This window comes from Centruroides sculpturatus, unplaced genomic scaffold (genome assembly GCF_000671375.1).
Source record: "Centruroides sculpturatus isolate CEXI.00-Female unplaced genomic scaffold, Cexi_2.0 scaffold45, whole genome shotgun sequence".
NCBI lineage: Eukaryota > Metazoa > Arthropoda > Arachnida > Scorpiones > Buthidae > Centruroides > Centruroides sculpturatus.
In genome coordinates, this window is record NW_019384310.1 from 353,542 (window position 1) to 368,266 (window position 14,725).

The following is a 14,725-nucleotide window of genomic DNA, read 5'->3' on the forward strand; positions in this document are numbered from 1 at the left end:
GAAAATAAAAGTTTATTTTAAAAGTTTTTAAATATTTTATTATATAAGTATATTCTGCGCTACAATTCTAAGAGTTGAGATAAATTTAATAATAATATACACATACGAGTAATAAAATCAAATAAATTAATAAAAGACAGATGTTCAGAATCAATTTCTTGTTATTAAAAGCTATGCAAATGTTATACAAATATATATTTGTCTGTTCGAAAGAGGATACGTGCCTTTACATGACGACGCAGCAGAGGCAAGGAGAAAAGGGTCCGTTCCGCTGAATGGTAGAAAAATATGGTACTTGATTTGGCACCTGTCGTCGATAATGTCTTCCTTGATAAGTGCTCCACATCTCTTCTCTCTGCAATTTATAATTAGGAAAATTAGAAATATTTACTAGTTCCATTTTGAAATTATTTTTTTAAACAAGCTAATATAAAACTAAAAATCAGTCGTTTTTAATTTAATTTATACTTTTATGGGATTACTGATACCAAAATGTTACGAAAACTCGTGTTTTACTTGGTGAATTTTTCCTTCAATGGGATGCGCATAAAATCGGATCATCGATGATATAATATAAAAGAATCTAAGTTAATCATCTATAATGATATTAAACGATTCTCGTAATTTATTTTCGATTTGTTGATTAAATTCCCTATTTTTAAATAAGCTCTCCTGCTTAATAATATGCCAATGAATTTTAAAACCGAGATGGATTTTAATAGTGAGCAGATTATAACTTGAGTACAGTTATTCAACGATATATTTGAAATAGTCAATACAGTGACTATTTTACTTTTTAAGAGTAGAGAAGAAAGGTTTACTCGGGGTTTTATTTTGTAAATGCTATAAACTATCTTTGCATTTTGATTTGGTTTGCTCTTACTTAGGTGCCAAAGAGGTGAGAAAATTCGACGTTAGTCGGGTACAAACCCTAGACCAACTAATATCGTTCGGTGGGTTTTATCCACACCTTCATTAGTGTAATTTTCATTATACCCTTTTTTTCTAAATTCGATAATTATATATTAAAATTAACTGAGAATTGCTTGAAATCAAATAAAAAAATAATGTGCAAACAGAGCGCAAACGTGGGATCCACTTACTCTTTGAAAGACTTAACTTTTAAAACTTGTTCTTTGTTTTAATTTACCACTGACAAAAAACTTTTAATGTATATCTCTTTCGTATCACACTTTTTATATAACGAAGTAAATTGATGGACGGACGAAATGGACGTTGTTACTGTCTGGATCTGGTTATATATCTACACGTGTGCAAGTAAGTCTTATCGACGGTAACGTGCCTAAAAGAAAGTCGCAATTTTTACGAAATACACCGTGTCGAGGGACAATTGGAAGTCTCATTACTTTCTGATGTACGTAAGCTACCTTAAAACTCTGGCCCCTCACTCCTTCCTGCTGATTTCATTTTCCCTACAAACTCCAATCACTTTGACCGATCTGGACCAAATTCCGCGTAGTTACTTTCTGGTACCCTATGGGAAATATGGACTACCATAAAACTCGAACCATTTACTCCTCTCTGATTTCATCCCCCTACACCCAAACCATTTGAGTGATCTGTACAACTTTTGCATAGTTAGTCTTTACAATTTCCAAATAATATAGGCCTACGCTACTTTAAAACTCAGATGCTCACTCCTTCCCGATTTCATCCCCGAAACTGCCAACCCCTTTGATCACTATAATCTCCAACTGCACTTACTGCAATACATGAAAAATGCTCCAAAAACCTTTAACACGCAGCTTATTGTATTGTAGCAAAATAAGCTGCGTGTTAAAGGTTTTTTTTGAACACCTTTAATTGATATGCACCAAATTTTGCATAGTTATTGTCTGTCATCCTGCGGGAAATATACGCTACCCTATAACGAGGACGGCTCAACCCCCGGGCAACGCTGGGCATTCTTTGCTAGTAGTCTATTAAATAGTTTGTTTGTCGTCATTATATATATATTCCAAAGACATGGTTATGTGGAGACACTTTCATTGAGGGTACAGAGGATTGATTTGCCTGAAATTTCACATAGATGAAAGCGCAGGTACTGTACCAATATTTTATGTCATCTGATAATTTAACCTTTTTTACTTTCCCTGTCTAATCTTTTTGTTCTTGCTTTGTCCGAATTTTGGAGGGCTCTCCGACTCCTATACCCATGATCATAGATTACGGTTTCGATATAAATAATTGTTTCGTTTTAAATAAATTTAAAATAAATATAAATTGTCAAAAAACTGCATATATTTTGTGTTAATAAGAATTATATTCTTTAGTATGTTATTCATTCCATTATTTTCAGAATATTTTCCTATGTTAATAAGTTTCTGTACGACTTTTCCATTTTTTATAATGTTTTTCAATTTACCTGATACAAAAATTTCTCTTCTGAATGGAAATTCATTTACGAGATGTGTATAAATACAAATAAAATCTTAGGTTTAGCAGATCTTTAATTAATAATTAGCCTATCTTAACTATTGAAATTATTTAGAATACAGTAGTTTGTTTCATTAAATACTAAGGACAAGTTCAATGTAAATGAATAATAATGGATTTCAATGCATCCATTATTATTAATACACAGGAAATTATCATTTCAAGTACGAAACGTATTTCGAAGTAGCCTTCGCTTGTTTGTCTAATTGTCTGATACGAATTTAATCTTACCTGAATAATCGGATTTTTTATTTCTTCGATAACTTCATCACCGGATTCTTCGGACTGTACTCCACTATCCGCTCTGCAAATGTCCGATTTCTCCTTTAACTGAATGGTAGGCGTATCGTCATCGACGACCCTTTTAAACTCGTTATCGTAAGGTAAACTTTCTTTAGTTCTCAATAATTCGGCCGCTAACGAGAGTTTATTGACGTAAACGTGTTTGTCGGGCGAAGCACTAGTTTCGTACCTGTGACCTAAAATTTCCACATCTTCCGATCCGGCTTCGCTGGCAGTATCCATTTCGTGTACTTGGATTTCCATTCTACTGCCCGGCGGATCGCGTAAATCTTCCGGCAGTTCGTCTTTCGTGCAAGTCGCGCTGGTATCTATATCATCGGCTCTACTCTCCGGTCTACTATCTTCGTCCGTCACCGATTCGTCGTATGCTAATTGATATATGGCTTGGTTGGCTTGAAACGCTTTCTTGTTCAATTTATTTAGTTCTAATTCGGTTTCTCTTAACAGATTCTCCGAATAATTATAGTACGTCGAAGTTTGTGGACTGGCCGATACTTCCGTTTTCTCTTCCACATCTTTAACTTTTAAAGTGTCTTCCGAACAAGGATAAACTTTAAATCTAGAAACTGTTTTGACTCCATCCATTTTGTGTGCCGAATCTGCGTTGTTCTCACTATTAACTTCTGATTCTAGCGTTGCTATATTGGGAATAATACTAGTTGGATTATTGCCATCGAGTGCATCAGCAATATGCTCTTCATTCGTCGACTTATCGTCGACTTTTCCCGAACTAACGGAAGGATCGATCGAAATTTGATCCGAATTTTCGTTCCGATCTGTATCCATTACGCTTTCTGAATATTTTTTGTTATTAGAATTTGCATATCGGATCACATCGCAAGAAGGAGTCGATATAGCGTCCACTCCCGGTTTAATTTGCTATAAAATTAAACATAATATAGTAATTATGACTCGGTCGTTTAATAGAGAAGCGATTAAAAAGTCCACTTACTCTTAACTCGTGAACTATTGGCTTACGTTTGTTCCTTTTCTTCCTTCTTATATCCTGCAAAGGAAATTCCGCTATTGGAGCTGAAATAAAACAAAGATAATTTTTATTAAAAATTAAAAGAAATTCCGCTATTGAAAACTAAAAGAAGTCATTTTGTTTGAAAAAATAGTCGAAACAATAAACATATGGTCAATGATATCATATAGCAACAATTTATGTATTAGGTGGATGACGGAAACGAAAATTGTTCGCCTTCCAAAACTTTAAAAATAATGTTAATGATTACTTCCCAATTCTTTGCTTTTTATACATTACGTTTTGTTATTGGAAAATAAATAGTAACAATCAAACTAAATATTGCTTAACGAGAATATAACTTTAGACATTTTTTTCTAATTACCATCGAGGTTTTCGTACCATTTAAGGACACAAAACTAGATTAATACATCGATAAGTGTTAGCGTTCGGAACCGTAATTTTACCAATAAACATTGATTATAATTAAGAGAGATATTACTCACTAATGCAGTGAATTTTCTAGCCGACAGCGAGTGATTCAATTGACAAGAAAGCAGAAGCCAGGGCCGCGTTACGTCATTCGGGGATCAAAATAGTACATTAAGCATCTACGCTCGACCGTCCTTAGCTGTCGTCATCGGACGGAAGATATTGCTACTAACGTGCGAAATATTACTTATTTTAGCATTAAAAAGAGTATTTTTTAACAAAGTACTCACCGCTATACACCGATGGTCCGAACGTATATCCGGGATATAAATAAGGAACAAACGTTAAATCATCCGACACGTCTCTCGGACACTGTAAATAAGAATTGGCCCAATAAGGAGACGAAGTGTAATTCTTTCTAGGAAAGTTTTCCGGCTGGCGACTCGCATTAAAGTTCGAGTGACTAAAACTCATATCGTTTGACCATAATGGAGTAACTGTCGGGGGAGCGTAGATGGGATAGAACGTTGCTGCCGTGTCAAAATCAACAGGCATCCATAACCCTGAAAAGATATATCTGTATATTAACGAGACTAACGCTTTAAAGTTATAGATCACTTTAATTACTCGATCGTTTTAATTTTATCCTTTCTGAGAGGAAATTAATATGACCTGTTCTTTATACAAACCATTTACGTAACATCCAGTGATTATTCTATTATCTGCTACACGTTCGCCATCTATTGGAATATCGGAGAAGGCTTCTAAAAAATATTAAGAATAACTTCTTAAACAAAAGTCTTTATTTTAGTAATTAATATAGAATAATAATAATAATGATGACGACGATTATAACTGTATAAAATGTTTAGAGGAAGCTATATGATCGTAATATAGTTTTCTTATTGTAAAATTATTTAAACTATAAACCTTTAAATGTTAATTTTTTAATTAAACTATTCTTATTCTTGCGCTCAATTTATAACTTTTTTTTTCTTTTTTTTGTATCGATGGTAGCAATTTTTTAAATTTATATATTAATTTATGTATGTATACTCTTACGAGAATTTACTTAAATAATTTACCTTTATTCTCAGATGTGTTTAAAACAGTTTTGATATCGGAAATCTCTTTCGAGGATTCTGAAAGAAAAATAAATGAATGTAAATCGTAATTTTTTATTTAATTTTTCAATTATTCTATGTAAATAGTAAACTTTTTTTACTTAAATAATTAAAAACTCTTTCGATACGATTTATTCACCTATCAGTAAGTAGGATATATACTCGTACAAAATGAAAAAAAAAAAAAATTATAAGTTTAAATAATTGGATCTATTTAGGTTGGTATTAACTAAATTTTGAATAGAATATTTAGGATGTTTAGACTCCCAGATACAGTGGATACATTCTCTATAATATTAAATAAAACAAAATAGGTACCATTCTTCGAATCGTAAAAGCGTAAGAAACTAACGAGTCGCCTGATCGTGAATTCTCTGACCCCTAAACTTTCGGTGTAACTTCGTAACACTACATTAGTATCAAAATAAAGAACGGGAAACAAAATATTAAGTCACCAATAATTTTCTAAATGCCGATCTACGAGTTTTTTTTTAATCCTAGGTTCTTGACACGGTTATATTTAGAAACACTTCAAATCCCATACAATTATAATAGGCCCATTAATAATTGTAATTTATACGGACAACAAACGTATCAATCCGAAACGAAATATTAAAGTTTAAGTAATAAATTTTGATAAAATTATTTAAAATTTCATTATAAACAAAGAAGTTGTATCCCCGTGAAAAATTTTACGCGGTTATTTTAAAATATCCTTAATTAACCTTTTAAACTTCGCGTACAGTTTACGGCCTTACTTAATCATTACTTAAGTATTTGCAACGGAACAACTTACTTTCGTCGTAGAACCGATACTTTTAGATCTTTTTAAATATATTAATATTCGAGTTAAGTATTAAAAAGTACAATTTATACAAAAATTAAACAAAACGGCGTTAGAATTAACGAAAACATTGATTTACCTTCCAGTGGATGGCACGATCCGTCCTCTCTCCCGGTAGGAAGTACATTATCTGGATAATGTAAACGAAAAGACTTCATTAATAAACTGTGGCGACCAGAACCGATCACGTATATTAATTTACGACGTTTTCTCCATTGCATATTTGTTAAAATCGAATTTTACAAGCCTGGTAAACCGCGGATGCTTTCTACCATGGGAAGAGGGGAATGATGTCAAAATGCCTAAATTTAGATCTCGCGAAAATGACTCTCCTTCTATTTATTACAATGCCGTGTGTATGTTTTTTAATGTTATATTTTCGAATATGTATATTTTTTAAGAAAATTTTACCATAATTCGCATATAAGAGAATATACAAACATTTTTTTCCATTTGGCATTTATAAAAATAACTTGGTTCGTTTGCCAAGGTGAACCTAAATTTAGTATTGTTCTTATGTACTTAACTAGGTATTGTAAAGGTTAATTTTTGTTAAGTTCGGCACCATTTTGTGTAAATCGAGTGAATTTAGACCAAAGTTAATAGATTCAATTTTAATAGGTAAAATTTAAAATAATTAAAGAATTTACATAATATATTACCTATAGATAATTTCCTCCATTTTATTTTCTTCTTTCTTCCTCCCATTAATAAATATATTTAAGGGAAAGAAGAACAAATTTTACTTCGGACTAAAAAGCACGTGCTCGCTTAAATAAAACAGACGAACTTTTTCGCACGTCGCCGACGCGATTGGCTGTAGGCTGTCACGTGATCCGCTTTCGTTTACAATTTATATTTTTATTTTAATCGTTATTTTATTTTCGTAAATTAAATCGTTAGTTTAAATTAAATAACAATAATTATTATTTAAAATTTAATTTAATTGTTTCGTTATTTTTATTCTCCAACGAAGACGTACAACGTGCTTTGAAATTCTCGTGAACGATGTATTTTATTAAGTAGAAATAATATACATATTTTTAACATTAGTTTTATTTTATTAATTATTTTCCGTGTATAATAAATAATAAATTCTTATGTATTGAATCTTTTATTCCGTATCGTATATCTGGAAAGGTGCCAATTTTTAATATTTTATCCTTTTTAAAATTTGGAGGCCATCTTGCGGGCGGTTAAAAAAAGAATCGACTTTAAACAAACGCACCTGTTACCAAATATGTGCAAATTATACATAATAATAAAACTTCGTTTTTATAATTTATATAAATATTTTTACAGAAATAAATAACGAGGTTTCGAGTTAACGCCGTTGAAGAGTTGTATTTTTTAATTTTAAAAACGTAATTCGAAATACCGCGTGTTGATCTTTATACGAATTTGTACGGGATTCTTAGAAAAGTTCACACACCCCCTATAACCTTTAAACCACCTGTGGTAGCGCTGCGGAAGTAATTAGCACCTATAAGGAGGTGACCGTGCGCGGCCCATTTAACGCTCCTAGTAGCAAAATACAGAAACCATAGAAAATTAATTCAGAAACCAACGGAGATAGGAGAAAAAAGTCCAATTACAAAATGAAAGAGCGTTGTTTAACTAGTACAAAGCGATACTTGGTTGAGCAGAAACACGGGAAAGAGCAGAAAAGACTAAGAAAGCGTCGGCGGAAAACCGAGAGAAAAGTAGGTGCACGAAAGTCCATGGCGTTATGCTAATTTGGAGTTTGGGAATACCTGTAAGATTACGTGACCACTCGTCCCGTTTTTAGATAGCCTATCCCCTTGTCCCAAGCGCGGCTTCGGGACGCCGAAATGTCCCGTTTTCAGAAAGAGAACAATCCGCGGTAACAATTTCGGAAAAAGGCGCGAAAAATCAAAAAAATTATCCGACGGAAGCGTCTAATAGCGCAGCGATGATGGTGTGGCAATACGTCTCACACACGTAAGTCGATCGGAAGCCTGGTAGCTCGCTCGCTCCTCGGTTGCGAGTAGGCGTAGACGATTGTTATTTTTTTTTTTATCTATGTTTGTTATTGTAGTCAGTTTAAATTTCTTGTACGTGAACACTCCATTTTAACAAAGCCTAAACGCAAATTCACTTTTAATGTTAACTTACAAACTAAGTACCCATTTATAAAGCAAAGAAGTACTCCATCGGACGTCATATGTGAAAAGTGTCGTACAGAATTTAGCATAGCTCGTGGAGGTGCCAGCGATACGAACTAACATTTAAGATTAGAAAAACATAAAAATTCCTATCTTGCTGCCGCTTCGAGTTCTTCCACGCTTAATTTTTTTGAGAAAACGGATTCATCAACTTCGACAGAAGGCGCCTGGGTTTATCATACGGTGCGAGAGAACCACGGTTTTCTCTCAAACGATTGTATTTCTAAGTTAATTTAAACGTGTTTTGAACAGAAATTTAGATGTGCTCGTACGAAACATAAGCTATTGTTGTAAATGTGTAAGCGCCAATTTATAGGTGAATTAAAAGATCGCCTCGGCGAATGCAACTGTATTATTACATTAATTTAACTGATGCTTCAAACGACGGGTCCAAGAAAATATTCCCTGTTTTAGTTCGCTTCTTTTTACCATACGAAGGCAAACTTTTAGAATTTCGAGACCAACTGGGCGAAACGTCAGACGTTATTGTCAGTTATCTAATGAAAGTACTGTATTGACAGAAAATAATTTGACTTCAAAAATCGTGGCATTTTGTGGAGATAATAATAACTGCAATTTTGGCGGATTATAAAGACGAGGCATCAACAATGTTTATGCAAAACTAAATTTATCTCTCGGAAGAACATTGATAGGAATCGGGTATGGAGCTCACATAATTCACAACGCGATTAAAACTGTAGACTTTGAATGCGTTATTATGAAAATATATTCACATTTTTATATCTAGTGTTCGCGTGGAAGCTCTGACAGAATTTTGTAATGAAATTGACAGAGTGTCGCAAATTACTAGACTATAGGCCTAGTAAAACCAGGTGGCTCGCGCTTACGCCTGCTATTGAAAGTTTTGAATCTACAAGCCATTAAAAGACTACTTTTTGAGTATCGATAAATGTCCAAACATATTGAGAACCTTTTTGAAAACCCTAACTCTTTTTATACACGCACAGTCAGCAACGTTCCATCAAGCTGTGTTAAAGATCAAGGGTCAGAGAATTTCTGTAATTGAAGTCACAAAGGAAATAAAGACAATTCGGCCTAGAAAGAAAGAACTCTGTTTCTTCCCCGCTCCGTTCGTAATTTAATGACAAAATTGCAAGAAAGTGCAGCCATTTTCTCGCAGTGATGTTGAGAAAGAATATATGAAAACGACAGCTGCCGAGTTGTATAAAATAAGCAAAGGATATTTGGAACATGGAGCAGTGGACTTTATTCTTTGAAAAATTAGAAATATTTGAATGGGCTAATTTAACCAAAATACGTACGTGGGAAGAAATTCAATAAATGTAATAGATGTATTGATTGAAAAGGGATTTATTAATTGTAACCAAGATACAGAAGTATTTGATGAGTATTCACTTATTTCTAACTACATTACACCTCAAAAAGTGACAGAATGGAACACCGGGAATATTTCGACCGAAAGTTGTTGGACGCAATTGTTCAAACACTTTCACACCAATAACTTAACTCGTATGAACTTTTGTATAATTATTGAATATATTTTATGTCCGCCCGACACTAATGCACCTATAGAAAGTGTCTTTTCCTTTACGAATAAGTTATGGACGAGCGAAAAAAACAGTTGCAAGTCGCAGTTCTTAAAGCAATGTTAATTACCAAAGTAAATTTTTAGAAATCCCGCCAAGAATTTCATTCTTGTTTGAAATCAATACCAAATACTCAAGCAAATTTGTTCTTCAGAAAAATATAAGACTACATAAATTATTTATTTTCACGTGTTCATTCCTGTTCCTTTCATTAATAAAAACTGTGAAGAAACATGCGCTTTCTTGAATACACATACGGCCGGATGGCCGAGCGGTCAATGTAACAGCCTACCGCTCTGGGGGACCCGGGATCGAATCCGGACGGGTCAAGGAATCCCTAGGAATTTTTTGGGGGATGGTCCGTTCGGATATGTCGGGCCCCGTCCCTCACCACCCGGTCGCCCCATTGTGGGTCTGGCCGAACCCATAATGGGCCTGCTGTAAGAAGCCCTCTTAGTACCCACAGGAAGGAAAGAGTAAAAAAGAAAGGAAAAAAGTACCTAAAAATTAGTAATGTCCCGTTTTGAGGAAAAATAGACGGTCACGTTATCCATGGCGCGACTTACATTCTCAAACATTAATTAATTAATGATGTATGCTAACGCGTGGCAACTTGGCGTCGAAAATGCCACGTAGCTCGCAGCGACAGAAAGAGCGAAAAATAGTGGTAGATCACCAAAATAGTCGAGAAAAAGTAACTAATTTAAAAATAGTGATCCGTCGGGCCTGTTTTCATTAAAAAATTGTTTTTATGAAAGCTAAATTTGGTTTGGTTTGTCAATTAACCATAACTGTAATTTGAAGAGATTTCACCGACAGGTTTAACACGCTATAATATTGGAAACGATACTGTCAACACGTTTTACTTTCGAGTTCCTCATTTATACTTCGATTCTAATTCGCGCTTCATTTCTCAGCTCTCAAAAAGTCGAAAAGGATGCGCATTAAAATTGAATAAATACGGTAACAACAACTTCCAAGACTTAGTGACGTTTTGCGAAAATAGTGATAAACGAAAAAAGTGACTTTTAGTTGAAATAGTGAATCGGTTCCAAATTTTCCAAACCCTGCAATCAATCATTGTAAACTGCAAACGTTGCCGAAGTATAGACGGATTCTACGTACCGTTTAATCGGACGACACCGAAACCAGTTGCAATCGGACCTCCAAACGAAACTAACTGCTATCCGGGTTGCCGACCTTACGGGAGAAAATTATCTTATCTGCCCCTTGAAATTATTGTACATCCATTTCGATCCGTTTACACAGTCTTTCGGGAACTACTCCGTAATAAAATGTACCTATATTTTGTACAAGTAGAAGCAGAATGGAATTTCGACACAACGTTTATTTGTACAAATTTTCTTCGCGCATCTATTTGAATATTTTATCGGTCGGTCTAAAAGTATAGCGGTTAGCAGTCTGGAAAAGTAGGAAAAAGGTTCTCCTTGTAATCGACAATATGCAATAGCATCTAGCGAGTAGCCCCGTAGTGGGAAAAAGACACGAAATATCAACGAGAAGGCAATAACTATAGTCAAAATGTTAGTTGCCATTTGGATTTTTTTCAATAATTAACGCTTATTTTGGGGATTAAGACGTATTTCTGAAATTATCGTACAGATGGCAACCCGCTGCTACGTAAGCTCGCCAATTGCTTTTCAATGAATCCCGCAAGATGGCGCTTATAAGTAAGCTATTTATCATTGAAAAAAAAAAAAGCCATTCTTTTTTCATAAAATAGTTTAAAGTCACACAATTCAAATTTTTGTTCTTCTTAGAACAGAGTATAATAATAAATAATTTTACTCGTTAAATTTATAATCGGCACGCACGAATTTTAAACATCGTGCTTGTCACGTGACAACGTCGCGCGCATTCGTATCGCGTGTCTTTATTATTTTACAGCGTGAAATGGAAAAGGTAATGTTTTTTTCCCGTTTAATTCCAAATTCCCCGAGATTTCCATGATTTTTCCCAATCTAATAAATCCCGACATTTCCCGGTTCGTTGGATATCCTGTCATATATATATATATATATGTTACTGTGAATGACCGATATCTGGCGAATGTCGACATTCTCCGGTGAATGTCAGCATTCACGCAGTCGTTTCGTATATGTGCGAAATATTTGCTAAATATAATCATTTCTCACTTACACCGGCAAATGTCTACATTCAGCATGCGCTGATGGTGAATGTTGAATAAAAATATTTTTATTACGTAAAGACAAAAATGCAACTTTTTAATGTGTCAAAATAGGAGAAAGCTTATGTAACGGCACATTTAAATAAACTGTCGAACCTAAAACGAACAGTACATTCTAAGTCATTAAAGAAAATAATACAATAATAAACTTACACATAAATTATGTGATTGACGTTGTACAATCTTATTTATTGCAACAATTTAAACTGTTATGGCACTTTGAATTGCGCAAGAGTTCCCTGCTTTTACGACTGCATTTATTCGTGGGACACTTTTTTTTGCAATGACGGCGCGTATAGCCTCGCCCTCCACTTTTCGAATTAGCTGCAGCTGCTGCTCTCGGTGATATTTATTGAGAAGAAATCTCTTCTACGGAAAGTAACTTTTCTTTACAAATTACGAACTGATTACGTTATTACGTGATTACGAACTGATCTGTTAGTGGTATTTTTTATTCAGATATTGCCGACGCCTTACCCACGACCCCTCTTGTCCTCCGCCGCTTGACCTGACAAACCGATCCCCACCTCACGGGATCGAAAGACCTTGTCCTACCTCCGGCTACCCACGAAGGATTTGGCGACAGACTGTCGCCTCTCTGTCGACGTCGGCTTCTCGGGTGTGGTTTCGACCTCCACCAAAGCCTATCTGTGCTTGTCGACATACACCGGTGATTATTCGAATGTATAATAATAATATAACCAAATATTCAGAATTTCACAGACATATTTTGTATATTTTGTATTTTGTATTATTTGGACATTCACTGGAGAATATCGACATTCTCTAATTTCGTCTTTCACAGTAACATATATACAGTGGTGCCTCGTATAACGTACGCCTCAAATAACGGACGTTGCGAACGACGGTCTTTCCATTCAGCAGTTACATTAGGCAAACAATGGACTTTCTGCGAACAAGTGTGAATGACATTTCCACTCTTTTGCTGTTGCCAATGACAATCTGCTATTTTTATAATATATTGGAGCTACAGTAGAACCTCGAAAACTCAACCTAATGTGGACCGAAGGGTGGCCGAGTTTGTGAAAATGCCGGGTTATCGGGAATGGGGTTAAAAAAAATAAGTACGAGTGTTTCCTCAGAAAATACTGTACTGTACTTGTACGTATTGTTTANAATTGGATCTATTTAGGTTGGTATTAACTAAATTTTGAATAGAATATTTAGGATGTTTAGACTCCCAGATACAGTGGATACATTCTCTATAATATTAAATAAAACAAAATAGGTACCATTCTTCGAATCGTAAAAGCGTAAGAAACTAACGAGTCGCCTGATCGTGAATTCTCTGACCCCTAAACTTTCGGTGTAACTTCGTAACACTACATTAGTATCAAAATAAAGAACGGGAAACAAAATATTAAGTCACCAATAATTTTCTAAATGCCGATCTACGAGTTTTTTTTAATCCTAGGTTCTTGACACGGTTATATTTAGAAACACTTCAAATCCCATACAATTATAATAGGCCCATTAATAATTGTAATTTATACGGACAACAAACGTATCAATCCGAAACGAAATATTAAAGTTTAAGTAATAAATTTTGATAAAATTATTTAAAATTTCATTATAAACAAAGAAGTTGTATCCCCGTGAAAAATTTTACGCGGTTATTTTAAAATATCCTTAATTAACCTTTTAAACTTCGCGTACAGTTTACGGCCTTACTTAATCATTACTTAAGTATTTGCAACGGAACAACTTACTTTCGTCGTAGAACCGATACTTTTAGATCTTTTTAAATATATTAATATTCGAGTTAAGTATTAAAAAGTACAATTTATACAAAAATTAAACAAAACGGCGTTAGAATTAACGAAAACATTGATTTACCTTCCAGTGGATGGCACGATCCGTCCTCTCTCCCGGTAGGAAGTACATTATCTGGATAATGTAAACGAAAAGACTTCATTAATAAACTGTGGCGACCAGAACCGATCACGTATATTAATTTACGACGTTTTCTCCATTGCATATTTGTTAAAATCGAATTTTACAAGCCTGGTAAACCGCGGATGCTTTCTACCATGGGAAGAGGGGAATGATGTCAAAATGCCTAAATTTAGATCTCGCGAAAATGACTCTCCTTCTATTTATTACAATGCCGTGTGTATGTTTTTTAATGTTATATTTTCGAATATGTATATTTTTTAAGAAAATTTTACCATAATTCGCATATAAGAGAATATACAAACATTTTTTTCCATTTGGCATTTATAAAAATAACTTGGTTCGTTTGCCAAGGTGAACCTAAATTTAGTATTGTTCTTATGTACTTAACTAGGTATTGTAAAGGTTAATTTTTGTTAAGTTCGGCACCATTTTGTGTAAATCGAGTGAATTTAGACCAAAGTTAATAGATTCAATTTTAATAGGTAAAATTTAAAATAATTAAAGAATTTACATAATATATTACCTATAGATAATTTCCTCCATTTTATTTTCTTCTTTTTTCCTCCCATTAATAAATATATTTAAGGGAAAGAAGAACAAATTTTACTTCGGACTAAAAAGCACGTGCTCGCTTAAATAAAACAGACGAACTTTTTCGCACGTCGCCGACGCGATTGGCTGTAGGCTGTCACGTGATCCGCTTTCGTTTACAATTTAT

General features: G+C 34.1%; 1 protein-coding gene across 3 annotated transcripts; it reads right to left on the bottom strand.

Moving 5' to 3' along the window:
* Positions 1-39: 39 nt before the first annotated feature.
* On the bottom strand, positions 40-14,699 carry LOC111621165. 3 transcript variants are annotated; one of them, XM_023363250.1, is made up of 8 exons: positions 14,531-14,699; positions 6,207-6,257; positions 5,245-5,301; positions 4,849-4,923; positions 4,450-4,722; positions 3,713-3,792; positions 2,689-3,639; positions 40-355 (listed from the first exon to the last, which is right to left on the bottom strand). In XM_023363250.1, exons 1-8 carry the CDS (start codon positions 14,574-14,576, stop codon positions 227-229), a joined length of 1,662 nt encoding a protein of 553 aa, XP_023219018.1. In that variant the 5' UTR covers positions 14,577-14,699; the 3' UTR covers positions 40-226. The 3 variants fall into 3 exon arrangements, with proteins under 3 accessions (XP_023219018.1, XP_023219009.1, XP_023219003.1); XM_023363241.1 differs by lacking the exon at positions 14,531-14,699 and adding an exon at positions 6,790-6,884; XM_023363235.1 differs by lacking the exon at positions 14,531-14,699 and having other exon boundaries at positions 6,207-6,497.
* Positions 14,700-14,725: the final 26 nt, after the last annotated feature.

Bases quoted from the DNA above. Each gene is read 5' to 3' on its own strand.
- LOC111621165 (XM_023363235.1), bottom strand. From the start codon at position 6,348: ATGCAATGGAGAAAACGTCGTAAATTAATATACGTGATCGGTTCTGGT. The intron at 4,723-4,848 runs GTTTGTATAAAG...ATATCTTTTCAG, and splicing joins CACTGGATGTTACGTAAATG to GGTTATGGATGCCTGTTGAT. The intron at 3,640-3,712 runs GTAAGTGGACTT...TTAATTTTATAG, and splicing joins CAATAGTTCACGAGTTAAGA to CAAATTAAACCGGGAGTGGA.